This window comes from Cricetulus griseus, chromosome 4, assembly GCF_003668045.3.
Source record: "Cricetulus griseus strain 17A/GY chromosome 4, alternate assembly CriGri-PICRH-1.0, whole genome shotgun sequence".
NCBI classification, from domain to species: Eukaryota; Metazoa; Chordata; class Mammalia; order Rodentia; family Cricetidae; genus Cricetulus; species Cricetulus griseus.
The window spans coordinates 91,999,465-92,027,259 of record NC_048597.1 but is presented as its reverse complement, the minus strand read 5'-3'; the positions used below and the strand labels follow the sequence as shown (position 1 = coordinate 92,027,259).

At 50.2% G+C, this 27,795-nt stretch overlaps 3 protein-coding genes across 13 annotated transcripts in view; 1 reads left to right on the top strand and 2 right to left on the bottom strand.

The window, feature by feature from the left end:
- Positions 1-6,098, bottom strand: part of Hps4 (HPS4 biogenesis of lysosomal organelles complex 3 subunit 2) — a 32,567-nt gene extending 26,469 nt beyond the window's left edge. For 2 of the 8 annotated variants that reach the window (XM_035443234.1, XM_035443235.1), the window contains exons 1-3: positions 5,591-5,901; positions 4,004-4,507; positions 2,253-2,343 (exon numbers count right to left, since the gene is read on the bottom strand). In XM_035443234.1, coding sequence (XP_035299125.1) covers positions 2,253-2,343; positions 4,004-4,044 — 132 coding nt within the window. In that variant the 5' untranslated portion in view covers positions 4,045-4,507; positions 5,591-5,901. Of the gene's footprint in view, positions 1-2,252; positions 2,344-4,003; positions 4,911-5,590; positions 5,902-5,966 lie in introns of those variants that run through there. The other 6 variants (XM_027415926.2, XM_027415930.2, XM_035443233.1 and 3 more) reach the window with 6 other exon arrangements.
- Srrd (SRR1 domain containing) lies at positions 6,076-15,267 on the top strand. The gene is given in 9 exon segments (XM_027415939.2): positions 6,076-6,270; positions 8,098-8,138; positions 9,078-9,301; positions 9,392-9,490; positions 12,846-13,000; positions 13,385-13,430; positions 13,736-13,924; positions 13,927-14,022; positions 14,024-15,267. Coding segments are annotated over 9 exon segments (1,065 nt in total). The 5' UTR covers positions 6,076-6,106; the 3' UTR covers positions 14,075-15,267.
- Tfip11 (tuftelin interacting protein 11) lies at positions 13,356-26,103 on the bottom strand. 4 transcript variants are annotated; one of them, XM_027415923.2, is made up of 15 exons: positions 25,974-26,042; positions 25,648-25,746; positions 24,279-24,492; positions 23,776-23,993; positions 21,963-22,116; positions 21,539-21,695; positions 20,475-20,602; positions 19,649-19,801; positions 18,213-18,740; positions 18,027-18,133; positions 17,307-17,475; positions 16,636-16,879; positions 16,119-16,261; positions 15,620-15,785; positions 13,356-14,498 (listed from the first exon to the last, which is right to left on the bottom strand). In XM_027415923.2, the coding sequence occupies exons 4-15, from the start codon at positions 23,982-23,984 to the stop codon at positions 14,143-14,145; spliced, it is 2,514 nt and encodes an 837-aa protein (XP_027271724.1). In that variant the 5' UTR covers positions 23,985-23,993; positions 24,279-24,492; positions 25,648-25,746; positions 25,974-26,042; the 3' UTR covers positions 13,356-14,142. The 4 variants fall into 4 exon arrangements, with proteins under 4 accessions (XP_027271724.1, XP_027271723.1, XP_027271725.1 ...); XM_027415922.2 differs by lacking the exon at positions 25,648-25,746 and having other exon boundaries at positions 25,974-26,103; XM_027415924.2 differs by lacking the exon at positions 25,974-26,042 and having other exon boundaries at positions 25,546-25,695.
- Positions 26,104-27,795: the final 1,692 nt, after the last annotated feature.

Genomic DNA, 27,795 nt, shown 5'->3' with positions numbered 1-27,795 from the left:
TCTTGTATTTTTTAATTTTTTAAATGACTATCACATGTGTTTCTGTGTGTGCTCATGTGTTAGTTGGGCACCTGCACCGTAGCACCTGTGTGGAGATCAGAGGACCATTTTGTAAGCCAATTTTCTCTTATGTTATGGGTTCCAGAAATTTAATTCAGGCTTGTGTTTTGACCTGGTGAGCCTTCTGATTAGTTGTGTGTGTTGGTTTTTGTTGTTGTTGTTAAGACAGTGTCTTATTGTGTAGCCCCGACTGTGCTGGAACTCATACCATGTAGACCAGGCTGATCTCAAACTCAGAGATCCATTTGCCTCTGCTTTCTCAGTGCTAGGATTAAAGGTGTGCACCAACACCACCCACCAGTTTTTATATTTTTAAGGGTCATAAGAAACAGCAATAGCTGGGATTGGTGATCTATGCCTAGAATCCTGCCAACACAAAAGAAACCAGAGTTCAAGGGCAGGGACTGGAGAGATGGTTCATCAGTTCAGAGCATTTGTTTCTCCTCCAAGGCCTGGAGTTCGATTCCCAGTACCTACATGGTGGCTCCCAACCATCTATAACCATCCAGTCCCAGGGGATGTGACACCCTCCTCTGCCCTCCTTGGGCACCAGGCACATGCATAGATGTAGACAAAACACTCAAATGCATAAAGTAAATGTTAAAAAAAAATAGTCAAGATCAGCCTGGCTCACAGGGCACACTATCTCTAACCCTCTTCCCACCACACAAGAAAACCAGCAAAGGAGAGTGCACTGTGGCACCCTGGTGACTCTCAAGTCGAGCCTTCATAGTCACTAATGGCTGTTGGTAATGTGCTGTTAGAGAACCCCACAGTGAACACAGACAGCAAATCAGGGCTTCAGCACTTGGGGGACGGCATACATTCCCTGAACCATGGCATAGCCACACAAGACAGGATGTAACAGGAAGTGCATCTGCCATCCATGATGATATCCTGCCTTGCAGAACAGACCATGAACCTCATCAGGGATCTAGAGCTTGCTATGGATACAGAGTGAAAGTAAATCAGTCAACAGATGTCACTTGATGTCACCATGGGGTGGTGACCATCCCAACCCAGAGCATGGCGTTTTACATGGCAGCTCAGAAATCTGAGGGAATGAGGAGAACACAGCACAGCTGGCACATGAGGACTGATATTAAAAATGGAACTCAGGAGCCGGGAGTTGGTGGCACATGCCTTTAATCCCAGCACTCGGGAGGCAGAGGCAGGCGGATCTCTGTGAGTTCGAGGCCAGCCTGGTCTCCAAAGCAAGTGCCAGGATAGACTCCAAAGCTACACAGAGAAACCCTGTCTTGAAAAACCAAAAAAAAAAAAAAAAAAAAAAAAAATGGAATTCAGCACAGGTTAAGCAAGCAGGCTATGGATGTCATTAGGGTCCTGGTAAGGGGGATGGGGAGGAGGAAAGGAGCAAGAGAGGGAGGCGGGCAGGGCTGGTCACCAGAGTAATGTCAAAGGGACAGCAACAATTAGAGTCTGGCTGAGCACCTGTGGACACTAAAGAAGTGCTGTCACTCATGACACAGTATACCCTTCCATTAGACACGTGACTTGATAACTGATGGGCAAAATGATGCAATATCTAGAACTTGCTTTAAACTTCTCTAGGGGAAAAATAAGAGAGTCGTTAGGGCACATAAAATTTGCAGTGTTCAGCTTGGCAGTGGTAGCACACACCTTTAATCCCAGCACTCGGGAGGCTGGGGAAGGTGGATCTCTGTGAGTTTGAGGCCAGCCTAATCTACAGAGGGAGTTCCAGGACAGCTAGGGCTACACAAAGAAACCCTGTCTCGGGGGAAAAAAAAAAAAATTGCAGTGTTCACAGATGCCCACACTTAGGATAGCATGTGACAGTTTGTAATAGTCTCTACTTTTCTGTTTGAACAAAATTAACTGACCAAAGACTTAACGACAGGACACAGACAAAAAACAAAACAAAACAACAACAACAAAAAAAAAACTCCTACTTCTGATGGCGAGGAAGAGAGTGGAATGGACTGCCTGGGAATTAAGATCAAGACAAGAGTGTTGCCTGGTGGCATGGGCCTGTCAGCCCAGCGGCTGTGCAGGTTGAGAACTCAGTGAGAACCCGTCTCTAAACTCTAAAGATAAATAAATAAATAAACAAATAAATAAGAGCTAGGGAGAGAGCAGAGCATGCATGTGGCCCCAAGTTTCATCCCAAACATGTCTTAAAAGAAGCTATGTGTATTGATGGCCATGCTTACCTTGGAGGGGTAGAAGTAGCAGATGCCAGCTCTGGTTGGGTCTCCTTCTCCCTTTACCTTGGAACCATCATATAGAAAAAAATAGTTCCACCTGATAAGAAAACAGAACGCAGCCATGGGTCCCCACTGGTGACAATGATAAGTTCATGACACTTCCTCTTGACTCTGGCTCTGGGAGGGCTTGATGCTCAGCTGCCAGGAAGAGTCCAGCAGCCAAAAGCAGATAAACCCACTGCAAATGCAGCACAGGCAGACTAAAGATAAGCCTGTCCCCAGTCATCAGCTCATCTGCAAGAGGAAGCAGCTGTCCCTGCAGGGAACCAGATCACCCACTGTGAGCTGAGTTGCCTTTTGAAACCCTTACACTTAGCTGCACAAGCACAGAGCCTTCCCTGCCATGTTTCCCTGCCTGTTTCTCTAGTTTCTGGCAACAACACAGACTGAGGTATCTTCACTGCACTTCTCCTGAGCATGCTGGTGAGAAGCAGCCCTGTTCCTAAGGACTCATGGACTCCCTGGACAGATGTGTATGGAGGGCCTGCAGCAAGCAGGCTCATCTATAATGGGAAGACAGCAGCCTTTGAAAGTTGACAGAAAACACCACTGAGCCTCCAAACCTTGCCAGCAGCTCAGCCTTGCTTCCTCCTCACCCTTCCTGCTTTCTCAGTGTAAAGGAATCTTTCTTCAGAGTTTCTAGTACCTTCTGCCCTTTTCTAAATACTTCCACCCAATCCAGACAGGTCTCACTCTGTAGCCCAAACTGACCTCAAACTCCACAGTCTCCTGCCTTTGCCTCCAGCCCAAGCTCTGGAACTGCAGGCTCAGGATTCAGAAGACTCTTGGCCTGATATAAACATCACCTATTTGCACAAGGTGAATTAGGCAGAGACTGGGATTCAGTTTTAGTTCTTAGACTCAGAAAGCATACCAGCGAAGCCAGGGGAGCCCATGAAGGGACACAACACTGCCACTGGAGCTGTTCTCACAGGACTCAAGGCCTTCCCCTGGACCTCCAACTTCACGCTCCTCATTGACAGACACCTGTCCCAGCACCATCTATTTTCTCAAGCTCCAAGACTCAATGTAAAACCGGCCGGCCACATGTTAGATGGCAATCAAACACACTTGTGAACTTTCAAAGCTCACTGTGGACGACCCATCTACCCCCGTCATCCCCACACTCTGAAATCAGCCCTGCTCCTCTAGGTACACTGTACCTCAGGCATCGTTTGGAATGGCTCCACACATATGTCTACTGAGTCTAGTTCAGCCCCACCTTACACTGTCACCTCAGGAGCATTTGCTGAACCAGGGTATGAAAAAGGATGAAGCTACAAAGGGTACACGAGGGAATCGGGTTTCAGGCAGATGTTTCACAACAGCCTTAGGAGCCAAACTGGCTAAACCTCAACTGCAACCATCCTGCTTCTCCAGACACAGCCACACCCAGGTGCTCATCAAGACTGGCTGCACCATCACAGTCATGTACTTACAGCACCCGAGGTGGGGTCTGCTTATTTTTGCTTTATTAGGAATTGCACCCAGGGCCTCTCCAATGCTAGGTGAACTCTCTACCACTGGGCTATATGCCTAGCCAAAAACTTGCAAGGTGCAAACACATAAGCCCTGGAGAGAAATGGCTTCCATGATTAATGAGGTTGTTGTAAGCAGAACAGCAAGACTAGCTGGCCCAAGCTTGCAGGTCACTCAAACGACCCCAGAAGCAGCCTCAGGCAGGCCTTGACACTCACCATGAGGCTGACTTTATCTCTGAGGGGGTGGGGGTGGCCATTTACTCTCCAGCTGGCCTCATCCTCTTCACCTGGTATTCCTCCTAGAAGCACTTCTCTGTCCCCAACTGGTGTCCCCAGTCCAGTGACTCTAGATGTGGTCAAGTCAGGTGGTTTCTGCCACTTGCTTACTTTTCATTCAATATGAAAATGCAACTTCCCTTCGGGGCAGGTTCAATTCCAGGAATATCTCTGCATCTCTGAGAAGTTCAGGAGGAAACAAACTGAAACAAGTCAGATCTAACAAGTCAGATCTATAGTCTGGTTTCAGGAAAATCCATGCGGCTGTCTGCACTGGGACCTCTTCCAACTCCTCTCTCGGGGAGTTCCACTGGAAACAGAAGCATATCAGATGGGCAGAGGTGGATTCTGATAGGCTCTCTAGCTTTATGAAAGTTCAAAGCCATTCAGTGGATTCTTTCAAATGCTCTCAAGTTTCCAGTTCACACACCAGCCATCTCAGTTCTGAGTAAACACAAAGAATCAATTCTTTCAGAAACCCACAGGCATGCATGTGACCCACAGGTTTAATGACTAGTTGATCTCAAAGCTGTGTTTCAAAATAAAAAGAGAGTGGGTAGCAGGGACTTGGAAGATCCTTCATTTTTCAACAGAAAACATGGTCAGCCTTTTAGAAGGGAAATTAAATGGCAAGTGTGAAGGCTCTGGGTGTTAAGGAGCCACACCAATCAAATGGTTACTGAGTGACAGTGGAACGTAAATTAAGGAACTGGCATCGGAAAGCCTAATCTGAACGTGTGCAGTTTTCAGGACACAAGAAGAGAACTTCCAGAGTGCCCTTCATTTCAAACTCCCACCAGGAAAAGACAACTCTGTATCACGGGATACCCAGTCAGAAAGGAACCTGGCCTCGCTTACTCTAATCCTTGGCTCCTCCAAGGAACTGTCCAGAAACTGGTTCAAGGCGTTAAAATTACTATCTGTTGCTGGGTGGTGGCGGCACACACCATTAATCCCAGCACTTGGGAGGCAGAAGCAGGCGGATCTCTGTGAGTTCAAGACCAGCCTGGTCTACAAGAGCTAGTTCCAGGACAGCCTCCAAAGCCACAGAGAAACCCTGTCTCGGAAAAAAACAAAAAACCAAAAAACCAACAACAACAACAAAAATTACTATCTGTGAGGCCAAAATCTCCTGACAGTAATCTTCCACTGTCAGGATAACATTAGGAGGAAACACAAAAATGGTTTAATCTTCCACTTGGCAACCCTTCAGTAATTTTCATCTATAGTCCTAGTCCCACTTCTCCGGTTAATTCCCTCATCGACGAGGTCTCTCTCCAAACCGGGCCACAATTCTGACATCTGCGGAAACACAGGGTTTTAAAGTCTCTTAGGGAAGGAGCCATGCCTTCAATCCCAGCACCAGGGAGGCAAAGGCAGGCAGATTCCCGAGTTCAATGCCAGACATGGCTACAGAATATACGACCCTGTCTTAAAAGCAAGCAAAGTCCCGTCAGGAAGAAGGAAGTACCTGATGGAGATCCCCTACGAACCTGAGAAGGCCTAAAAACCTGTCATGTCAGTTACCTTGCTCTAGAGAGCACACAGGTCGTCTGTGCAGGGACGTCTCAGGTCCTGGAACCCCACTCCCCCATTCCCAAAGACCTGGTCGGAGGACCAAGCAGCTAGTTCCCAAAGGTCCAGATGAGGTCAGTGATCATCTTATGGGGAGGGACCTGAAAAGGCCCTGGCAGCCTGGGAGGTGACAGCATGGGGATGGTGCAGATGCACGCAGAGACGGAGGCGTGGGAAGTGGCCTCCATGGGTCAGGAAACGGGCTGAGGGCCGTGGGAGCCGGGAAGCCGCAGCCTGAACACCCGGATCTCCCGCCCGCCCGCCCCCCGCTCACCCACCACCGCCGGGAGCCCGGGCTCCATTCGGCCTGCGCGACGGCACCGGATACCTGCGCCGGCCGGCAGCCCAGCGATCACGCGCGGTCCCACCTCCCGCCTCTAGGGGCTCGGCGGTGACGTGCGGGTGTGACGCGAGCTTGTGACGTCACGGAAAGCGGCCGCTCTGGCGCGTAGTGGTGACGTCGGCAGCATGGCAGCGGTCGTGGCGGCTCCGGAGCCCTGGGGCACCGTGGCTCCGCGGAAGAAGCGCTCAGCGGGGAGGCGGCCGCGGCGGGACGAGCGGCGTGCCCACGGGCTCCAGGCCGAGCCGGAGGCGGACAGCGAGGCCGTGCTGCGCCGCCTGCGGGAGGCCGAGTGAGTGCTGCGCCTAGAGTGCACGCCACCCTCAGGCTCCCCAACCCGGAAGTGGGTGTGCTAACAGGCTGGGGAAGGCTGAGCTCACGTCGGGTTGCAAGCTGTGTGTGAAACTGCCTTTCCCGTTACTGCAGTTACAACAGCTTGTCATCCTATACCTCAGCTTGCCGTTTTGGGGGATGGAGGTGGAGTTAGGATTAGGTGTTGTGTTGCTGACCGGAAAGCATTTCCTGGCCCCTGGGAAACTCCAGAGCCCGGATTTCCTGTTCGCGTTATGCCCTGTGTTGATTGTTTTCTGTAGTTGGCTGGGGTTTGGGTTTTATTTATTTATTTGAGGTTGAGCGGGGTGTGTGTCACAGTTCATTTGTGGAGCTCAGAGGAACATTCGTTTCACTGCATGGGTTAGGGTGATCAAACACAGGTTGGTAGGCTTGGCTGGCAAGTGCCTTCACCTTGTGAACCGTCTTCCAAGCTTTGGTTTTAGGTTTGTGAGGCAGGATCTCTTAAGCTAGCCCAGCAGGTCTGGAACTGGAGGAGATTCTGCCTGTCTCTCCTAATGCTGCGATTACAGGTGTGGTCCGCACCCCACATTGGTTTTTGTTAACAGTATTGTAAATCGAGGTTGCATCGTGAACACAGTGGTCAACATTGGCATCTGCGGTTGACCGAGCAGCAGCTATGTGCACAGACTTTTACATCCTGCATACTCACAGCCCCATTAGGATCTTGGGCACTCAAAGAGACATGCAAAGGTCATTGTTGCAGACCCAGGCTTTGGTGACATCAAATCCTATGCTTCTACATCTCCAACCATCTCCCCACAGCTTGGTCTGTACCTTCTTACAGGGCACATAGACGGAGCCCACCATACACAGGCTACTCCGTGTTCTTGCCTTTTCTAGTTGTGGTCTTGCAGGGCTAAGTTACAAATTTGGGTAGCATTTCAGATGGGTCAGAATGGCTATGACAAGGGTGCCAAGTTAGACTCAAAAAGCAGTTGTTGTCCAGAAGTTACCTTGGAATGGAAATTGCTGGCAGTGTGGCTGAGGGGGCAAGTAGGAATTCCACAGTCTCTGAAGAGAGGAGTGAAGGTGGCAGAGGCCTGAAGAACTTTCAAGGCACTCAACAGATGGCTGCTGTTTCCTCTGCTTTTTCAGAATCTCCCAGAGTTGCCTGCATCACCTAACACCCCTATTGGGGTGTGGTTATCACTGCTGACTCCTGAGCATAGAGAATCTGATCCAGAGCTACCTAGAATTTTCAAAGTACTTTAGTGTGTTAGTGTCTCCTTTCCCTTATGAGGAATGTAGGTCACCTCCGGGCAGTTTCTCTCCTCTCTTCATCCCCCTAAACACTGCCTCTGGCATATTTTACTTCACTGTTGACTGCTTTGCCCTAGGCGGTAGAAACCAGTTGACTTGAATAAGAACCCAACCCTTGGACTTTCTCTTTGACTTTCCCTGTAAGGTTATTTATAATGGGAAAGCTGTTTCTTGAGTGCCTCCTGGGTAACTTATTTAGTCCTTCCTGTTACTCTACAGTCTTAAGAGAAGGAAACTCTGATCAGAAACAAGGATTTCCCAGTATTTATTGACCTGCATCTGCTAGGCCAAAGATGCAGAACAGACCCAGACCATCCCTAGGAAACCAGAACTCTGGAAGGAGGTCCTTTTTTTATCCCAGCAGTCACCATCCAGGCCATGGGCACATCACTCAGTAAGGGCCACCTCTGCATTGAAGGATCCTACATCCTCTGTGTATCTGCCTCTTGGTCAGGGCTAGGATGGCCCAAAAGAGAAGGGAGATGACCCTGCCGTTTCTTCTTAGGGAGGACCTTTGGAACTCCGATTTCTGTGATTCAGCACTGGGTGAGTATCATCTGGCATGGAGGGGTGGCATGGGAGTGGAAGAAGGGCCTGCCTGAAGGCCAGGCAAAGGACATTCTTCTTTGAAGGGCATTTTTCTTCACGGCCTTGCTTTGATGGGTTCTAATGCTCACTTGTGCAGAGCCCAGTCTGTGGCACTTACTAAATCTGAAATGGAGATGGTAGTGCATATAGCCTGCAGTTTATAAATCCTGTTGTTTTGAAAATTAAGTAAGGTGACTGCTTAGCTGTCACACCGAAGGCAATAAATGCTATCATTCATTATCGGGATGGCTAAATGCTATATTTATCCTGCTCTTTCCTTGTGTCACAGTGCAGACCTTCCCCTTGCAGTTATGCCCTCAACACAGTGTGTGTCAACATGGTTCTTAGTGAAAGTCAGACACCGTCATGTTAATCACTCAGTTGCCTCTCATCTGCAAGATGGCTGCAGTCCCCAGCGTTGGACTGTTAAATGAAAGGCAGTATCAGGCTACTACCCAGAATGTTTTAGGGTTATCTTTCTAGCAAGGACATAGGCAGTTTCTTGTATAGACTTCCCTCACCTGGGGAACCTGTGCATAGATAGCTTTGCCTCCTTGGTGAGCGAAAACAGCTTGTTTAGTGCCTGAACAAATAACTTTTGTTTATGATGGTAACGTAAAAGGAGGGCCAGGAGGTGGTGGAGACAGTGTTTTGACCCTGGCCACTCAATTCTCTTTGTAGAGGCCATCAGCATCCTACATGCCCTTCAAGGGCTTCCTGACAATCTGCACAAATGTCTCAGTCATGTTGTTTTAGATGTAAACCCTTTTAACACAATCTTAGGTCTGAGGTAGTAGAGTTCAGGATCCCACTTGCGGTGGCTTCACTCTGGGTGTCGAGGCCCTTCTGTCCTGGCTCCAGGGGTCAGTGACTGTATTTGGGGAAATGATCTTTCAGAAACCATCACCCAGTGTCTTAGAAAACAGCTGGAGCAGCTGCAGGACCTAAGGGAAGCCCTTGGAAGGCTGACCCTCAGCTCATCACCTGGTGGGTCGGGAGAGTCCTCAGCCAGGAGCACTTCCCCTGTGAGGTGTGTGTGCTATGGTCTTGGGAACTTCGCCTCTAGTGTCACTGCTCGGAGCCAGCTCGCTTTTATGCTTCTTTTCCTGGAGAAGTGCCAGGTGAGTGCTGTCTTCATCATTGTTGTCTCCTCCTGTACCTGGCATGGTGGCAGCGTGCCTAGAACTGAAGCAGCCCCTCTTCCCATCCAGATCCCCAGAAGCCACTGCCAGGTCTATGACCCTCTGTTCAGCCAAGCTGAAGTTTCAGTGCTCACTTCCCTCGGTGTGACTGTCCTCTGTGAGAATGAGGTAGGTGATGTCATCTCCTCCAAAACACCCACCTCTGCCAGTGAACAGACTTTCTGTGACTTGTCGCGTCACCTGGCCCCAGCATGCTGGCCTTCCTAGAGCCTGTGGAAGCCCAGTAACCAGCTTCATTTAAGACAGTTACATCCCACAGTGAAAACTTGAATCAGCACCATAAACTAGTGTGATAGGTTTGCAAAACCCTTAAGTTTTAAATCCAGGGCTGGAGAGATTAAAAGCACTGGCTACTACTCCAGAGGCTACTACTCTAACATCCAGGTGGAGGCTTACAACCATCTGTAACTCTAGTCCCAGGGAACATGATGCCCTTTTCTGGCCCCTGCAGGCACCAGGCACACACATAGTGCACAGACATGTGAACACTATAACACATAAAAAATTAAAAACAAACAACAAAAACATAGGGCTGGAATGGTGTAGATCCTATTTGGGTTTTATGTGAGTTCTGGGAATCACTCAGGTTGACCTGGCATCGTTGGGTGGAAAGCACCTTTATTCCGCTTCTCCTGGCTCTGACAGTCTCTGGAGCCAGGATGGTTTCAGCCTCGTGATCCTGCGGCCTGAACAGTGAGTGAGTGGTGAGTCCCTACAACACTTACTTCAGACCAGCCTGTGCATGCTGTGCTGGCTCTGTACAGAGAAGAGTGAGTGAGGCCCAAGGCACCTATAACCAGTAGGGACCACGTACAGCATCAAGGTTGGCTTCTGCACAGAGGGAGAGCCACAAGGGCTGTGTCCAAGACCACGGGCATCTACTCCTGTGGAGGCAGCCAAGGGAAGCCACCATGCTGCAGGGAGAGGAGTACAGAGGGAGGCATGGCCAGCCAGCGGTTAGTTAAGAGGTGTTGCATGGGAATCAAGATTCACTAGACTCAGTATAGGTTAAGTGAAGTTTACTCAGGGAGAATGCACTTACACAAGAGGCGGGTGACCGCCACAGGTTCCAGCTCCAAGGATCCTCCCAGGGTGTTCCCTGTGACCTGACCAGAAGCAAGAGAAAGCTCTAGAGTCCAGGACTGTAGATCTAGTCCTCTCCTCCTCTGTCATGTCCTCACCTGTGACCATGCCCACATGGGCGTGGTTAGTGCTACAGGTGTGGGCAGGGGTGATATCTCACTACAATTCCCTTTTGGTCTAAAGAAAAAGATTTAGGCTTGATACAAAAATATATACAAAGATAGCAAATATCAAGTATGCTCTAGGAGAAGGAAAAATAAGAACAAACACACCTAAGACCTATTGCCAGTGACACAACTAGAGCAAATGGCAAGAGCTACACATTCAGTCCTAGGGTAAAGCCATAACAGAGATTACTACAGAGTTATCCTAAGCTGGAAAGTTTAAGACTTGTATCTAATATTTCTATCTAGGAAGAGAGAACAATAATTGTGACAGTCGTAATCTCCAACCTCATCAAAGACCTGAGAAGGAGGATAACAATACTAGGCTAGGCAGGAAGTGCAGGTGAGCAACTTCCAAAAGGTGCAGCGAAGACAGAAACAGCAGGCTACCTGGACAGTCACCCAGAGTCTCACTGCAGCGTAGGGGCAGCCAGCTTTGGCTAAGGCCTAGAGTATCTGACTGACCAACACAGAAGCAGGGAGTCTTACCCTGATTTGGCAAGATTCAGCAGTCTTCTAAGTTTATCTCCTGCAAGCACAGTAGGACAGCATGTCCAAAGTCAGTGGTCAAGGTGGGGCCAGTTCTTTGCCCAAGGGGGCCATTAGCCAAGGAGAGAATGGACTCCAGAAGGAGTGTCATCAGCTCCCAACATTTTTTTGGGAAAGCTCGGTGCTGTCAGGAGCTATTGTGCCTCATGTCAACAGAGTACTAATAGTAAAACATTTAAATGCCATATTCTTCAGGTCTATGAAGTGTTTGAACATCAAATATCTATGTCTGTCTGACTAATCTCATAGATAAGAAACCTGGGTGGTAAAAGTCTATAGTTCTCAGAAACATAGTTGTACAATGGCTGAAACTTCCCAAAATAATCTAACCAGGACAATGACTTCAAAAAATGTAACTATATACATATGTATAATTCTCAATAATAGAGATAGAACTGAAATGACTAGAGGTAGAACTGTAAAGTGCAATATGATAAAATATCCTAAGTTGTATCAATGATCAAAATGTATATACATCAAGATAGTTTTATATTTGTGTGCAAAACATCGTAAACAGAAGACCCTAAGCAGTCAACATACAATAATCTAACAATTTAAGTTATCTGTAGCTAACAGTTGCTAAAGTTAGTTCACTAGAAAATAGGTTAATTACCTATATTCCATCTTAACCATACCTTTCCCATCCATATCCTTAAACTTATCTAAAAGTCTGAGAGTCTGCTCATCACCTTCCATGCCCAACCCTAAACAACCCTATGCAGGTGAATACTATCCCTCAAAGCCAACAGTACGGGAAAGGAGTGTTGTTTTCTTAGGATTACTTCCCATCCCCGTTGAAATGGGGGACCCCATTTGAAATAACTCCATGGGGTCCTGCAGGGAAAACAAAAACAAAAACAAAAACAAAAAACAGAAACTAGAACAAAAAGTCTCAAGAGGACCAGCCGTAACATTTGTAGCTAGTCTCTGTGGCTAGAGATGCTTGACTGAAGTTCTTGTCTGAAACTCTGGCCAGAGTATAAGAAGAAGGTGCACCATTTCAGCTAGCTAGTCTGGAGTTGTCTCAAGCCTTATAGTCCCAAACCAGTTTTAGGGTGGTGTTTGTTAGTTCAGAGGCAGCAAGTTGAATCAACTAGAATTGTTGAAGTGGGGCCCCATCTTCTTTCCAGAGAGTTCATAAATTGCAGTTAGGAAATTTTTTGTTTACTGTAGAGGACTTAAACATTAATATCAGCACAGAAATTTCAATTTCCATGGGTAAACATACAGGGAAAGGTAACAATAAGGATAAAAATAAGAATGAGGAAAATTAAGATTTTAGAGATTACAGAGTTAAGACAATAGTAGTCTTAGATTTTGTTTTCTTCTGACTTACACCAATGGCCTTTTGGTATGAAGCAGAAACTCTAGATTTTAAACATGTTTGAATTTGGAGAAGGAAGGCCAAGTCTGAGCATGGCCAGACAGCTGTTAGTTAAGAGTTGACTGTGACCCCACTGTGATGAGGATCTGCAGTGACACAGGGTGCCTGGAAAGATTCTGGAATGTAGGACATGGGGACAGTCGTCACATGGAATAAAGTGAGCTCCAGTTCCTTTCCTGTGCAGCCATCTAGCTTACATCTACATCACTGATGTAGCCATGCCACAGAAGAGTTAGGCTTTGCACTCAGCTCCCTAGCACCCATTCTGCTATGGCTTCCACAGGAAGGCAAGCGCAGCACCCAAGGCCAACCCACCATCTTCTACATGCCACATTGTGGCACAGCTCTATACAACAATCTGCTGTGGAGCAACTGGTCCATAGACGCCCTTTCCAGGGTGGTCATCATTGGGAACAGTTTCCAGTGCATCGAGGAAAGGTGAGCTATTGTGACCACCAGGCCCACCTACGGGCAGAAGGGCTTTCCATCCCCATAAGGGACTGGGTGGAAAGGTTTAAGGCAGGCATCAACCCCCGAGTCCAGCTTAAAGCACTCAAGGAACCTACAAATAATCGCCTCTTCTGGGGGAAAAGCATGTGTGAGTAGCCATGCTTTATGTGTGAAGACCACACTCTTAATGTACTTTTGAAGTGCCTGCCTGTGCCACCCCACAGATGCTCTTCCCTACAGATGCTTGCTGGGGCATCACATTCCACAGCCCCCAACCCTTTCTGAACTCATCTTATTTTTCTATCCATTATTAAAAAAAAAAAAACCATCCACATATCCTCGCTGATTGTGTATAAATACATTTATTTCTAGGTTGTTGGCAAGGATTCTGCAGAAAAATTATCCCTACATTGCAAAGGTATCTCACAGAATAGTGAGAGTGGCGGGGGATGGGGTGGGGGGATGTGTGCCCCACTACCCACTGATGTTTCTAAGCATACAAAGCATAATGTACTGGCAGGGGCCCTTCCCTGGAACCCGTAAGTGCCCAATTCCCTTCATTCTCAGGGTGAGTCCAGCATTCCCACTACCATCAGGACTGAAAAGCATTGATAGACAAATCCCCATTTATTTTTCAAAAGGACAGTGGGGTTGCCAGTGAAGGGAAGGTACACCAGGAGAGCAGGGTTGTGCCTAATGCCTATGTCTGGACCCTCTGCTCAGATTGTGAAGAGCCTGGAGGAGTTCCCACTGCCGCAGACTCCACGCTACATGGACACCTTTAATGACACTTCTGTCCACTGGTTCCCTCTGCTGAAGCTGGAGGGACTTCCCAGGAACCTGTGGGCATCTCAGGAAGAACCTGACTACCAGGACTGCGAGGACCTGGAGATCATCAGGAAACAGACAGGCTGAGCTCAGCTGGCATAGCAGGACAGTATCTGCCACCTGGGCCAGGAGCCATGCTGCAGACCATGCCATCTCCTTTGCCAGGCAAGAAATACAGCCCAGGCTGCTGGTATCACATCACATTCTGCTCTGGTGGCCTGGTCTCCCAAATAGAGACATTGTTTGTAAAGTCAGTTTAAAGTGCTGTTTATTCACACCTGACTGGTGCAGGGCCCTGATGTCTACTTGGCCATGTCTATGAGGCTCTGCAGGGAGGTGGGCACCCAAGTCTTCTCACCCTGCACAAATACCACACCCCGGTCGATGTAGATGACAATCCGGCCAAAGGTGTAGAGCTGTTTGCCCTCATGCCGCTTGCCAATGACAGGCATGAACACAATGTTGTGCTCTTCTGCCTTGGTCTCAATGAGGTCCTTGAAGTTCATAGGCACAGAGCTGGCAGCCACACCGATGCCCCTCTGAGCCATATTCTCAGCCTCACGGCGTTCCTGCATGGCCTCATACTGGAAGTCCTTCCTGCGCTCCGTGTGGGTGAGGTAGGCAATATTCTCTCGTGCACCTGGCTGCATGTAGGCACCTGAGAGAGGGAGGACAGTGAGGAGAGGTGACCCCAAATGTACAGAACCCAACATGCATTATGATGGCATGGTGTGTCCTCTGTTTAAGGACCCAGGCACTAATACATGGTCACTGCATAATTGAAGAGAGACATATCACAAAATTGGTACATGAACTTGCAGCTAATATCAAATGCCAGAAGCGAATCTGTTAGTATCGGATGAGATGTGGACAAGGGCTGGGCCCAGAGGTGGCCTCCCGAAATCACCACCCACAAGGTCACCTCATAGTCTATCATGGCCTTTGCTGCCTCTACTTTCCCCTTGTCCACAGTGGCTCCTGCCCTCAAAGAATGGAAATCGGGGGTTGGAGATTTGGCTCATTGATAAGGAGTATGTATTGTGCTTGCAGAAAATCCAGCTTGATTGCCAGCACCCACTTCAGATACCCACAACTATCTAACTCCAGACCATGGGATCTGATAGCCTCTTCTGGCCTCCCCTGGCACTGCACTTGTGTGTATTACGTGAGCCACGTAGCAATGTGACTGTGCTGTAATACAGCAATCCTGGGCCCCCAACAGCAAGCAGTGATACACAAGGACCTGTAGTGATAGATCTGCCTCCACACCTGCAACACTGACCACACCTTTTAGGCGTGGCCATACAGGTTTGGGGTCAGAAGCCCCTTTGGGTCACCAGAGCATCAGGGAGCAGAAACGCTACAGCAGTTACTTACTGTTTTCCGTGTTTTAAGTTATTTACTAATAAACTCCACTTAATACTGGTCTGGTGAATCCTAATATCCATGCCTTTAAGGACCCAGCTGCCAAGTGCCACAGACATGAGCTCAGCCATCTTGTAGCCCATGAAGTAGGCACAGAGCATTGCTCAGAAAGGAGCAACTGCCAAGTTCTGTCTATGCAGAGCAGTGTGGGAAACCTGCCTGGAGTCAGACCCACTCTTGTCAGCCTCTGTCACAGGACAACAGGGTGGGAGCTGTAAGTAGCAGTCCACTGGACACTGTCCCAGGAGTAAAGTGACTGGTAGAGTGGCCTCACAGAAGACCAAAAGCAGTGGGAGTCAATGTCATGTTTAGGAACCAAGGCCCGAACACACCCCCAACAGGAACCCTACTCACCCACATTGGAGGACACAGCCCTGTTCATGATGTCAAGTGCTTCGTTGAACTTGTCCTTGACGGAGGGATGTGCCAACACCTGGTCTGAGAACATGGATTTCCAGCCCAGGTACCACTTGGTGATCTCCTCGTAATTGGGGCTGTTACTGAGCCAGGAGCATAGCACCTGCCAAAGGACACCAGACACTGAGCCAGTGGCCACACACTGGACAGGAGGCTGGACCACAGCAGCGGGAGCAGTGTCCCCAGGGGCTACTTGCTGTCTGCAGCGCTGCTCCTCCTAGCAGCCCACATCACAGGGCTCGTGGAGTTGCAGCATCTAGCAATTATTAGAATCTAGAGCCAGCCTGTGGCCTACATGTGCTGGACCTAAATCTCTACATCCCCAGACAGGTTCGGTGAGGAGCTGAGGTGAGACAATACCATGCCTTGACAGCAATGCGCACTGAGGACCCCTGGGCTCTCACCCCACCCTGCCCTCCTGGGCCACACAGCACACCTGAAGCCACTTGGGGAAGAAATGCTTCTCCAGCAGCCCCACCAGGCTTGAGACAGAGATCATCCCTTCCCAGTCCATCACCCAATAGAAGGCGTCCATATGCTGCTGGTGGGGGTTGATGACGAGTTCACCCAGACACATGCCTGCAAGAGAGATGGTCCCTGGCTCAGCTTCTGCAGTGGCAAAGCTATGGAAGCACAAAGTGCTATCCAGCAGACCCTTCATTTTGTGGTCTGCTCTTTCCTTCCACCCCAGGATCACAAGCATTTTGAGGCCAGTGGCTTTCTGGACCTGAGGCCCAAACTAGCCCCGTCAGGGAAAAAAAAAACCACAAGGCACAGAGAGCGCCCAGAGTCACCACTGCAGACCTTAGTGAGAGCAGAACATGGTCACAGTCGTGAACAGACCACCAGAAGGCCCTGGTTCCACTCCACTTCCACCTCTGCCATAAGCAGCACGCTTTTGTGGTGGAACACTAAGTAAACCACACATGGCCCACTTGTCCCTGTCTCCTTACCCAGCTTGGGCACGATGTTCCTGAGCATGAAGGCCTCCCAGGATCCAGGGGTAAGGACCTCTTTCCAGGGCTGCAAGATGAGCTTAGCTGAAGCATCACTGGGGTGCCACTTTTGCAGGGCGCTGGACAGCTTGCTGCGGACAGGGGAATAGAGCGGCTCCAGGCGTGCCTGCATGAGGGGCAGCCATGGGTGGATCCACGAGTGGATGGGAACGGTGTCTGTCAAGGGGTTCCAGTTGTCCACCTGCAGGGTGAATGGAGAAGGACGAGCATTGTAGTCCATGGACAGTTCATGACACACTAGTGCTGTCCTTAGGAAAGAGGCATGTGTGTCCTGAACACGGGCCACAGTCCTCAGTGTGGATGTGGAGGGTAAGATCCACCATGGAGGCAAATGGCAGGCACAGAAGCTGCTAAGCTGCCTCCCAGGCAGTTTGTACTCTAGGTCCCTCCACAGAGAAAAAACAAATGCACCCGTGCCACCAACTCCAACCTCAGCATAGCTCAAGGTTCACTAAAGGTACTGAGGAAATGAACTCCCTCTTGAGGGAGGCAGGAAGGGGATACTTTGGAAAAGGCTGAATAAATACTGTAGGACATTAACAAAGCCCTTCAGCCCCAAGAGTCTGGTGGCTTGGGTGACCAGAGACACTGCCGGAGCTCTGCCCTACCTCCTTCTGCAGCTTGGGGAAGATGAGCTGGTCCAGGATATTGTCCAGGATCCACACAGGGATGATGTGTGCCCAGCTGTCCAGGAAGTCCACCATCGGGTCACAGTTCCTGGGCTGCCACTGGGCGACAACATTCCGGACAAAAGGCATCCAGACCTCCCACATGAGCCTGTGAGAGGCAAGGGCAGCTGGTCAGCCACAGTGTTGGCCTCAAAATGGGCCATTCCACAGCCCTCCACAGGAAACTCCAGGTCAGTCTCCACAAAGGGCTCCCATGACGTCTTAGCTCGGGGCCTTGGGCTCCTCAGTGGTGCCACACACTGGCAGAGCTCCTACAGGACCACGTGGGGCCAATGGTGTCAGCACACAGCCTGAGGTGTTTTCCCACCAAGAGCACCTAACACTCAGGGTAACAGGTGAATGTCTGCCGCCGCCACTCCCTCCCCCCCCAACACCTCTGCCCGCTCCACAAAGACCTCATTCTTGGTTCTCTGCCCTTCCTGACTGTAGGTGAAAGTTGCTCATGGTCCTCCCAGGGTTGGCCCAGCTCCTGGACCCTCAGGACATACAATAGACATGTGAGCAAGCATGCCTTCAATGACCACAGCAGTGTCAGTGTGGAGCAGAGTCAAATAGCAGCCAAAACTGCTGTCATCCAACCTTTAGAATTCCTGCTCCCCGGGGAGGCAAGAGGATATATAGCAGGGTGGGGCCAGGCACCTGTGGAAGGCGTCCGAGGACAGGTCCTGGCTGCTGTGAGACAGAAGTTGGTCGTTCTCCAGGAGGCTCTTCCACTTGGAGATGATCTGGGTGCCATAGCTGCCATCCTGCAGAACACTGACATCATCAGCCTTCCCAACTCGGCAACCAGGCCTCTAACCAAGCTGAAGGCTGCACCCAGCTCACCTCAAGAGGGTGCCAATCCTTGAAGTAGTCCTTCACAAGCGGATAAACGATGGCCACAGCCAGGTCTGCACGGTCTGCCAGGCGGTACTCCTCATAGTACTTGTCCTGCAGTGTCTCAAAGATGTGGGCACACTCATCCAGCGTGAGGGGGTCGGTGCCATGAGGCTGCATGCGGCGCTCACACTCCTCTACCAGGGCCAGCACCTTGCTGAGGTTGGAGATGACACGCTCCTCGTGTGCTAGGACCTCGGCGGTCTTCTCGAGCTCGTGGGACAGGCTGACCACCATGTCCCGTTCATACTGCAGCTGACGGTCACTCTGGATGATCTCCTGCTCCGTGCGCTCAATGAGCAGCTGCAGGTTGTGCTCCAGCTCGGGCAGTGCAAAGCCTGGCACCTTGGCTTCCTTGCCGGCTGTGGGAGGCAGCTGTGCCAGTAAAGGCAGCCCTTCATCCGGCACACTGTGCTTGTGGCTGATCTGGCTGTAACTGTAGTACACCTTCTGCTCCCGGCCTGTCATGTCGATCACCTTGAAAAGAGCGGCAGGTTGCCACCTATTAGCCGCCACTGAGCAGGGGAGACAGGACGCTGGCCAAGTGTCAAAAGCCTTGCTAGTGGGCAGAGCTGCCTACCACAGACTTGAGCTGTCACACTCACACTACCTCATACTGAACCATGACAGGCAGCTGCCACCAGTGCTGTCGAGCCACTTGGAAAGTGACAGTAACACCATGAGTCCACCATAGAAAGAGAGGCCTTTCTCCACACCCCAGCTGTCCCAAACGACTCACTTCACCCACAACCATGACAAGCCTGACACCTGTGGGCCATCAGAACCCCAAGTCAGAAGTCTTTAAAGGAGGGGTCTTTGTCTTGGCCCCCAGCCAGTCAGAGCATTCCCTATCTGCTTGTGCACTCCCAGGAGCCCTCCCCTGGGTCTCAAAGGTATCTACAGAGGACCCAAAACAAACCAAAAGGAGCTGCAGGCTGAGCAGAGGCTCCAGGGTTGGGAGCTGTGCTCACCACAATGATCTGCATGGGGAGATGGGGTACTTTGTAGTGTGCAGAGTGGAAGGTAGAGCCTGGCATGTTCTGTACTCACGAGTTTTACTGAACTCACTGGGCATGAGCTGCAGACAGGTGGGAGCACTGTGCGCTTGCCTTGACCACTGTTGTGCCACGAAGGGGCAGAAACAGAAGAACTGGACCACGAAGCGGTCATGCCCTAGGATCCCAGTGTCAGGAGGTCTGGGGAGGACTGAGCATTTGAGGCCAGCCTGGGCTAAGAGTTCTAGACCAGCCTGATCACATGGCAAGATTCTGTCTTAGAAAGGAGAAAGGGACATGGACACTTGGGAGCGCACACAGGCAAACACACACACACCAGTTATCAAAGTCTTCAGAGGATGGACGGGGACCAATGTGCCGTCCTCATACCTTGACCTGAGACAGCTCCTTCTGAGGTGCTGTGAGCTTCTTGCTGACCCTGCCCTTGGCTTTCAGCTCCTCCACAGTCTTATAGGAGTACTTGGGCTTCTTCTTGCTCCCGCTGGGGTCTTTCCTCCACTGGCTCAGCTCCTTCTGAAACTCCTGGAGCAGAGGGAGGCAGAGAACGTCAATAGCAGGGGCCTCCTCCACAGCAAGCAGCCAGGACAAGGCCCTTAGCAAGCCCGTAGCCACCAAGCACCACTTCTCAACACCCATCCGTGTACAGTACAAGGGTTGAGATGCCAAGGCAGGGTCCTCAAGGGAAGGGCGCAGCTCTGCCAGTCCTCACTAACTTAGGCAGAGCTTAGAAAGCACTCGCCCCCACCTGGCCGACCTCCACAGAAAATGGTGAGCAGAGGATACTATGCGTGAGGACACACCCACCCTACAAGTCAGTTCCATGACTGCCGTTTTATTTCTCACCCTGCTCTAACCTGTCATTCTTTGAACTATCTGGAGTTGCAGCTGTTCAGAAATAATGGCACCTAGTCCCATATAGGGCTGTTTCTTAGCTGAGCAGAGCCTACACTGCAGTCAGACCACCATACGGAGGCATGTCTCAGGTCCCACCCTGCCTACTGTCTTACAGCAGGCCCCTTACACACACCTAAGCCTATGATGGCATGATGCCATTGGCTGCACACTGAGCCCCTAGTAGGGCCTGCCACATAAGCAGGTGTGTGGTGACACCCAAAGGCCATCAGAATGCATAACCCATGAATTGCAGCTGTCTGTAATGGCCCAAGCCACACCCACACGGCTGCCTTCTCATTACCTCTTCAGCCTCTTCTTCTGAGTCAGCCACAGGGAAGTCCTGCAGAGACTGAGTGGTTCGCTCTGAGCCGTAGGCTCCCACGGCTCCTTTGCCTTTTCTCTGTTTGGCCTCAATGGGATTGATGATTCCTGAGCAAGGACAGGTGGAAGACAGAAAGACTTCAGATCGCGGGAACCCATGTGAAGACACAACTGAGTGGACACTTCCTGCTCCTCAGCTCACAGCACACTGCTACTTACAACAGCACAGCAGCACCTTCCTTGTGCTCAGGACAGTGTCACGCTCTGGGGACTTGAGGAGTGACATCACAGATGCTCTGCCACTCTCTTCCCAGTACAAGCTTGGCACTAGCTGAAATGACTATGGGTGGCCCTGGGTATTAATTACACTGGACCCAGTTCCTGCTGGAAAAGGCCAAGTTCTTGTTCCTCATGGCCAAGGTGATGAGCTGTGCGTGCCCGGGACTCTTTCTCAGTGGGGCTGGTGTATGTGGGAAACAACATGGTCTGGTCAGCCAGCAGCAGGCACATCTTTAGTAGGTGAAGGCTGCCATGCTGCACACTGACAACAAAGGTAGGGACCACCGAAGCAGGGACTACAGAGCTGAGCCTTCAGAGCCCAAGCAGGCTCACACACATGATCACTTGGCGGGCCACAGGGAGCTGAGGACATTGCTTTATAAGACCTCACACAGCCCAGAGGAAGCTGTGAAGCTAACAAACTCCTGCCAGGCAAACTCTATAGAGTTCTTGGTGAAATAGTCTGACTTGCAAATATTATCAGTTATGTACAGCCACTCTAGACCCTACCGCTTTCCTTCCTACTTAAGGAAGCGCTTTACTGAACCTGGATTCTGGAAAAGCTGGGCAGCTGGAGAGCACAAGTGGCCCATGCTGCCAAATCCAGCTGCAAAGTTAACAGCTGTTTTGTTTGGGTTTGAGTTTAAGCATCCTTCCCAGGACCTGATCCGCAGAGATCACCCCATACTTGACGGGCTTCCTAAAGGGAAGAGGCAGACGAGGCATCCCTCTACCAAACTCCTCTTGGGCCACAGCCTCACTCACCCTGTGCATTCTTCCCCAGGCCCCGCCCAGGGACGTAGCCCATCTTCTGTAGCAGCTTCTGCCCGATGCCCTTTGTGTGTCTCTCCCAGCTGCCAAAGTCCATGAACGACTTGGTTCCTCCAGCAAAGCCTTTCTGGCTGGGCTTAAAATTGCCACCCTGCAAAGAAGGCCTGATGAGCATGGGTGAGAAAGAAACACAGAATAAAAGGGAGAATGCCAATGAGAGAGAGAACAGCCTGCAGCCAGTGTGCTATGAAAAGCTGTGTGTAGACCGAAACCACATCAGGGACACAGACCAGGAAAGAGACTCAGGACCTATGGGGGTAGCATACACAGTTGCCCACTGGGCTTCTCTCTGCCAAAGAAGTTGCTGCACTGATGACCTCTGACTGTTGCCACTTAGAGACTATCCTGTGAGACCTACCGTTTTTAACTTCTTTGGTCCTAAGTCCTTTGGAAAGTCCTCCTGCTTCGCAGGCTTTTCATCATCATCAGAATCATCAGAGTCCGCTTCTTCAGCTGCCCCTTTCTTGAGCCCTGCGCTGATGAAGTTGACCGGTGCAGAATAGTCTCGGGCCCTGTAAACAGACACAAATCCCCCAAGGCTAGAAAACACCTCTGCAGCACCCTGTCCTCACAGAGAGAACTTCTTAGAGAGAGGGGCCTCGTGGGATCCACTTTAAACCATAATATGTTTATTATGCCCAAATGCCAAAAGGGACTCAAAACTGACCTCCAATAATCTTATGTTTAGCATATTAAAAATTATAATATCTTGCCAGGCAGTGGTGATACATGCCTTTAATCCCAGCACTCGGGAGGCAGAGGCAGGTGGATATCTGTGAGTCTGAGGCCAGCCTGGTTTACACAGTGAGTGCCAGGATAGGCTCCCAGAGTTGATTATAAATTAAAAAGATGATGTAATAACCTTACTTCCCTTTGACACTTTTTTTTTTTACTTTTGGTTTTTCGAGACAGGGTGTCTCTGTGACTTTGGAGGCTGTCCTGGAATTAGCGCTTGTAGAGCAGGCTGGTCTTGAACTCACAGAGATCCTCCTGTCTCTGCCTCCTGAGTGCTGGGATTAAAGGTGTGTGCCACCACTGCCCCACTACCTTTGACACCTTTTTTTTTTTTAAAGATTTATTTATTTATTTATTTATTATGTATACAGTGTTCTGTCTGCATGTGTCCCTGCAGACCAGAAGAAGGCGCCAGATCTCATTTTGGATGGTTGTGAGCCACCATATGCTTGCTGGGAATTGAACTCAGGACCTTTGGAAGAGCAGCCAGTGCTCTTAACCTCTGAGCCATCTCTCCAGCCCTCCCTTTGACACTTTTAAAAATGTGCACGATGAGGGCACATGTGCCTCGCAAGCATGTGAAGGTCAGAGGGCAACTTTGTGGGGTGGGTCTTCCTTTTCACTTCTTATGTAGGATCTGGTGATAGAACTCCGATAGCCAGGCTTGTGTGGCAGTGGTAAGCAGCTTTACTTGCTGAGCCATCCCACTGCCCCCCCCCCTTTACAATTGAAAAGAATGTTTTTAGCTTTTAGAGTGGTAAAGCACTCACCTAGCATGCATGTGGCCCTAGGTCCAATTCCCAGCAACACACAACACACCATTTGTTTTAGATACCATTTCAAGTGTAAAAATCAAACAGGAGCAGAAAAATTCTGATAGATAAGAATCTTAGCTGGGCAGTGGTGGCACACACCTTTAATCCCTGCCATTCAGGAGGCAGAGGCAGTGGTAGGACAGCCAGGGCCACACAAAGACTCCCTGTCTCGGGGGGATCCTAAGTAAAATTAATAAAAAATTCTGAGTGTAGTTAAGTGTGGGGACACATGCATTTTTCTTTTCTTGTGAGACAGTGTCTTACTGTGTAGCACAGGCTGTCCTACCACACTTATCTTGTGGCCCTAATCACTCTCTACCTTCATTTCAGCCAACTGTATTCTACAGGGTGACCTTCCCTAACCTCCCTATCCTTTAGGACCTGTGAGAATGCTCCTTGACCAGGGCATGGTTCCAAAGCTACCAAGCCTGTGGTTGGTTAGCACTCGTCTATCCCTAAGTAGCTGTATTCGTCACAGTAAGTGCTGAGGAAGAACCTGCCACCCCAGGTCAACAACACACAGCAAGATGCTGTAGCTATAGGACTTGATAGGCCAGAAAACTCTTTTGGGGTGCCTCTCCGATCCTCTAAAGCCAGGGCATGCAGCTCAGCAGACAGTACCGTTTGCCTCCAAAGCTGGGCCTCTCTTCATCGGAGTCATGTTCAGCCCATACCCCATAAGTGGCCTCCTCCTTGGTCTGCCAGTGACGCTGCCGGTTGGGGTTGAACTCATTCTGGAGATCCCAATCAGTGATCTCAAAGTTCTCACGCTCATCATCATCATCGTCCAGATGACCTTCCCCGTCCCGGTACAGGTGGGACAGTGACATGGCTGGTCACTAGAGGAAGGGGGACAAGAAGAGCAATGTGAAACCCTGGGGCCAACAGAAGATGCCCAGGAATCTCTACTCCTGTTTCTTCCAAAGGAAAGCCCATTAGCCTCATGCTACCAGTCAATAAAGTAGCCATTAAACACAGGACAAAGTGGCCAGCTCTGGGACAAGTGAGAGAAGTCAGTCCCAGCAGTCCATACAGGTCTAAGAACCCATTCTGCCTTGGCCTTGTCAGAGTCAAACATCACCCATAAGTGCCACAGGAAGGAAGTAATAGTTCTATGTTATTACCTCAGAAACTGAGTGGGCACCTCAGCCTCTTCAGTTCTCCAAGAGTTATATCAAGCCAACTGGGAGTCCCAGGGAAACTTCTGAATGTCTTCTGAAATACTGTTTCATGAGATTGAATGACCAGTGTAACACTCGGGTTTTTTCTTTCAAACCTGAGTGGCTTCTGAGGTACTGGAAGGCTGAGGTCTTTATGAATGACACTACACAGCGGCACCTAGAGGGTGTGGGATAAACAAACTGTTCTACCCAGGAATCTGTTTGGCCATCTCGGTAATTGTATCAGTGACTACAGTCGGTTTTAGAAGGACTGATTAAAGTGGCACTTTAGAAAAGAGAACTCCTGCCAGGAGTTGGTGGTGCACGCCTTTAATCCTAGCACTCGGGAGGCAGAGGCAGGCGGATCTCTGTGAGTTCTAGGCCAGCCTGGTCTACAGAGCAAGTGCCAGTGCCAGGATAGGCTCCAAAGCTACACAGAGAAACCCTGTCTTGAAAAACCAAAAAAAAAAAAAAAAAAAAGAGAGAGAGAGAGAGAGAGAGAGAGAGAGAGAGAGAGAAAGAAAGAAAACTTCCTCAACACCTACTCCACAATCCCCCTCCTCAACCTCCCACCCCACCGCCTCACTCAGGAGGCAGAGGCAGGTAGGTCTACTCTGTAAATTCAAAGCCAGCTTGGTCTACATAGTGAATACCAGGCTGGTCGGGGCCACACAGTGAGACCTGGTCTCAAAACAAACAAAATAACAAAAGCTGAGCTCCCAATAGGTGCTTTAAAAACAGCATCCTCGCCGGGCAGTGGTGGCGCACACCTTTAATCCCAGCACTCAGGAGGCAGAGGCAGGCGGATCTCTGTGAGTTCAAGACCAGCCAGGTCTACAAGAGGCAGTTCCAGGACAGCCTCCAAAGCCACAGAGAAACCCTGTCTCGAAAAAACCAAAACAAAAACCAAAAACAGTATCCTCTTCAGGCTGGAGAGGCAGAAGCAGGCGGATCTGTGAATTAGAAACCAGCCTGGTCTACACAGCGAGTTCCAGGACAGCCAAGGCTACACAGAGAGACCCTGTGTAGGGACGGAGGGAGGTAGGGAGGATTGTGAAAATCAGGAACACTTAAACCACACAGCCTGAGTTCAAAGCCCCCCTCTACCAGCGCCTCTGTGCGTGGTTATCACATGCGTGGATATCACACACAAAAACGCTAGCGTGGTACACAGCACACTAACGTCCTCAGTGTGTGACGCCATCGACTGACAGCGGTCTTCCTTACGTACAGCGAGATCTGGGCTTCTCTAGCAGGGTGGGACTGCTTAGCCATTAACAAATGTGTCCCTGCTCCTCCTCATTATGCACCGTTAACATCAACAGGTTCCAACCTGAGCTACGAGTGCACTTTGCTCGCAAAGTTCTCAAAGGAGGCAGGGAGCCCTGGACCAATCGGATTACAACACCGTCGCCTCCCCAGCACAGAACTGCTACAAAAAAAAAAAAATTTCACAGCGGTCAGGTGCTGCTCACAACACGAGCGCGCCCGGGGCTGGCTATCCAGTGTCAGCATCGGGACGCTGGCGGCTCCCAGCGCCTCATCTGGTCCCGGCCCCGCCGCAGCCCATGGCTGGAGACCCGGGCGCAGGGAGGCCATGGGGCCGCCGCAGAGGCTCAGCCCGTGCTCCCAGGACGCCACCCCGACCCCGCCGCTCACCTCGCTCGGCGTTTGCCAGCCACACAGCTTTCTCCAGCCTACGAGAGCCTGCGAGGAGCCCGCCAGCCGAAACCCGGATGTAGCCCTGCCGGCGCACCGGAATGACGTCACTAGGCGGTGACTTGCCACTAGAGGGGGGAGGGTCTGCGTGCCGGAAGGACTAGAGATCCCGCCCGCACTGCTTCCGGTTTCCACCGGAACTGAGGCGGAGTAGACATCCGGCCAATGGAACGCCATTGACCGGTGTCCAAGGGAGCGTAGGAATGGTTCCGGGAACCCCCCCCCTCGCGGATGGGAACAGCCGGGTCCGGACTACCTGAACCAATGTCACGCGGACCCTGAGTAATTAAAACGCCCTCGGCACTCCCTGTCGCGAGAAGGGAAAGCGAGGGGCTTCCTAGGAGAGATTTCTCCGTTCCGATCCCCTCGCTGCAGAGCAATCATCATGCACACTTCCGGGCTTTTGTTTCCTCTTTGCTGTAAACAGGAAAGGTAAAGGAGCCTAAGAACTTATCTCCAGGCAGTCTGGCCAGGCTGTAAATAAACCCGTTTTCCTTTGCCAGTCCCTATTCCTGTTTTCTCCTGAAACAGACTGACACTAAGACAGCAGATTTCTGCACCCAGGTGCCTCCTTCTTGGCTCTTTTAGGACAAGCCAGCCTGGGCCCACAAAAGTTTAAGGCATGAATGGGCGGAAGGCGTGCACAAGCGTTCTCTCCAGGAAGAAGTTTTATTATTTTCCTCTCCGCTCCAGTTATTTCTCTTGCTGTGATAAACAACTAAGGGGAAGCGGGGCGGGGTTTTTGCTTGGATTAGTTTGGGTTTGGTTTTTCAAGACAGGGTTCCACTGTGTAGCCCTGGCTGTCCTGGAACTCGCTTTGAACTCGCTGGTCTGCCTCTGCTTCCAGAGTGCTGGGATTAAAGGCGTGTGCCACCACCGCCAAGCAAAAGCATATTTCATCTTACGCTTCTCCGGGTTATAGTCTGATGCCATCTAGGGTTAAAGAAAAAGTTAGTTTTCTCTCACGTCCTGGTGGGGTTTTTAGTTGTTTTTTGTTTGTTTGTTTGTTTGGCTGGTTGGTTTTCCCTGTCAGCTTCACACACACAAGAGTTGTCTGGGATGGCCTGTTAGGCAATCCCGTGGGGTCATTAACCTGGTTAATGATTGATGTAGGAGAGACCAGACATTGTGGGTGGTGCCACCCCTGCTTTGATGGTCCTGGTTGAGCTTGGGGAGCGAGCCAATAAGCAGTGTTCCTCCATGGCTTCTACCTCAGTTCTTGCTTTCAATTTCCATCTTGTTTTTCCTTAGTGAACTGTAACCTATAAACTCTTTCCTCCCCAAGTTGCTTTTGATCATGGTCGTTACAACTATGAAACCTAACTTAAAACGCACCGGAAAGATGTATTAGTGAAGCGCTTTGGGCATCTGTCAATGTCACCATGTTAACTGGTGAAGTCAGGGTCCCTTCTTGGGGATTATAGTCCATGAAAGAATTTAAGAACAGATAAAAACGAAGGCTAGAGGGCAACCCTTCAAAGGTCGAGCAAACTGTAACTCTCACAGCTGCCCAGAGGAGAATGGAGGAAAAGGAAAGGCATGATGCCATTTGAGATAGCCAGTTTGGAGGTCAGCCACATGGCATGAGGGGGTATTGGAGGGTAAGTCTAGATGCCCAAAGTGCAAATTTAAAGAAAAAAAAAAAAACAGGGCAAACAAGCTGGAGATCTAGAAACTGCCTGGGGGAGGAGAATGGAGAAGGGGAAAGCCTTGTCATAAGATAAACCGGCATAGAGGTCAGTCACATGGCGGGGGAGGGGGG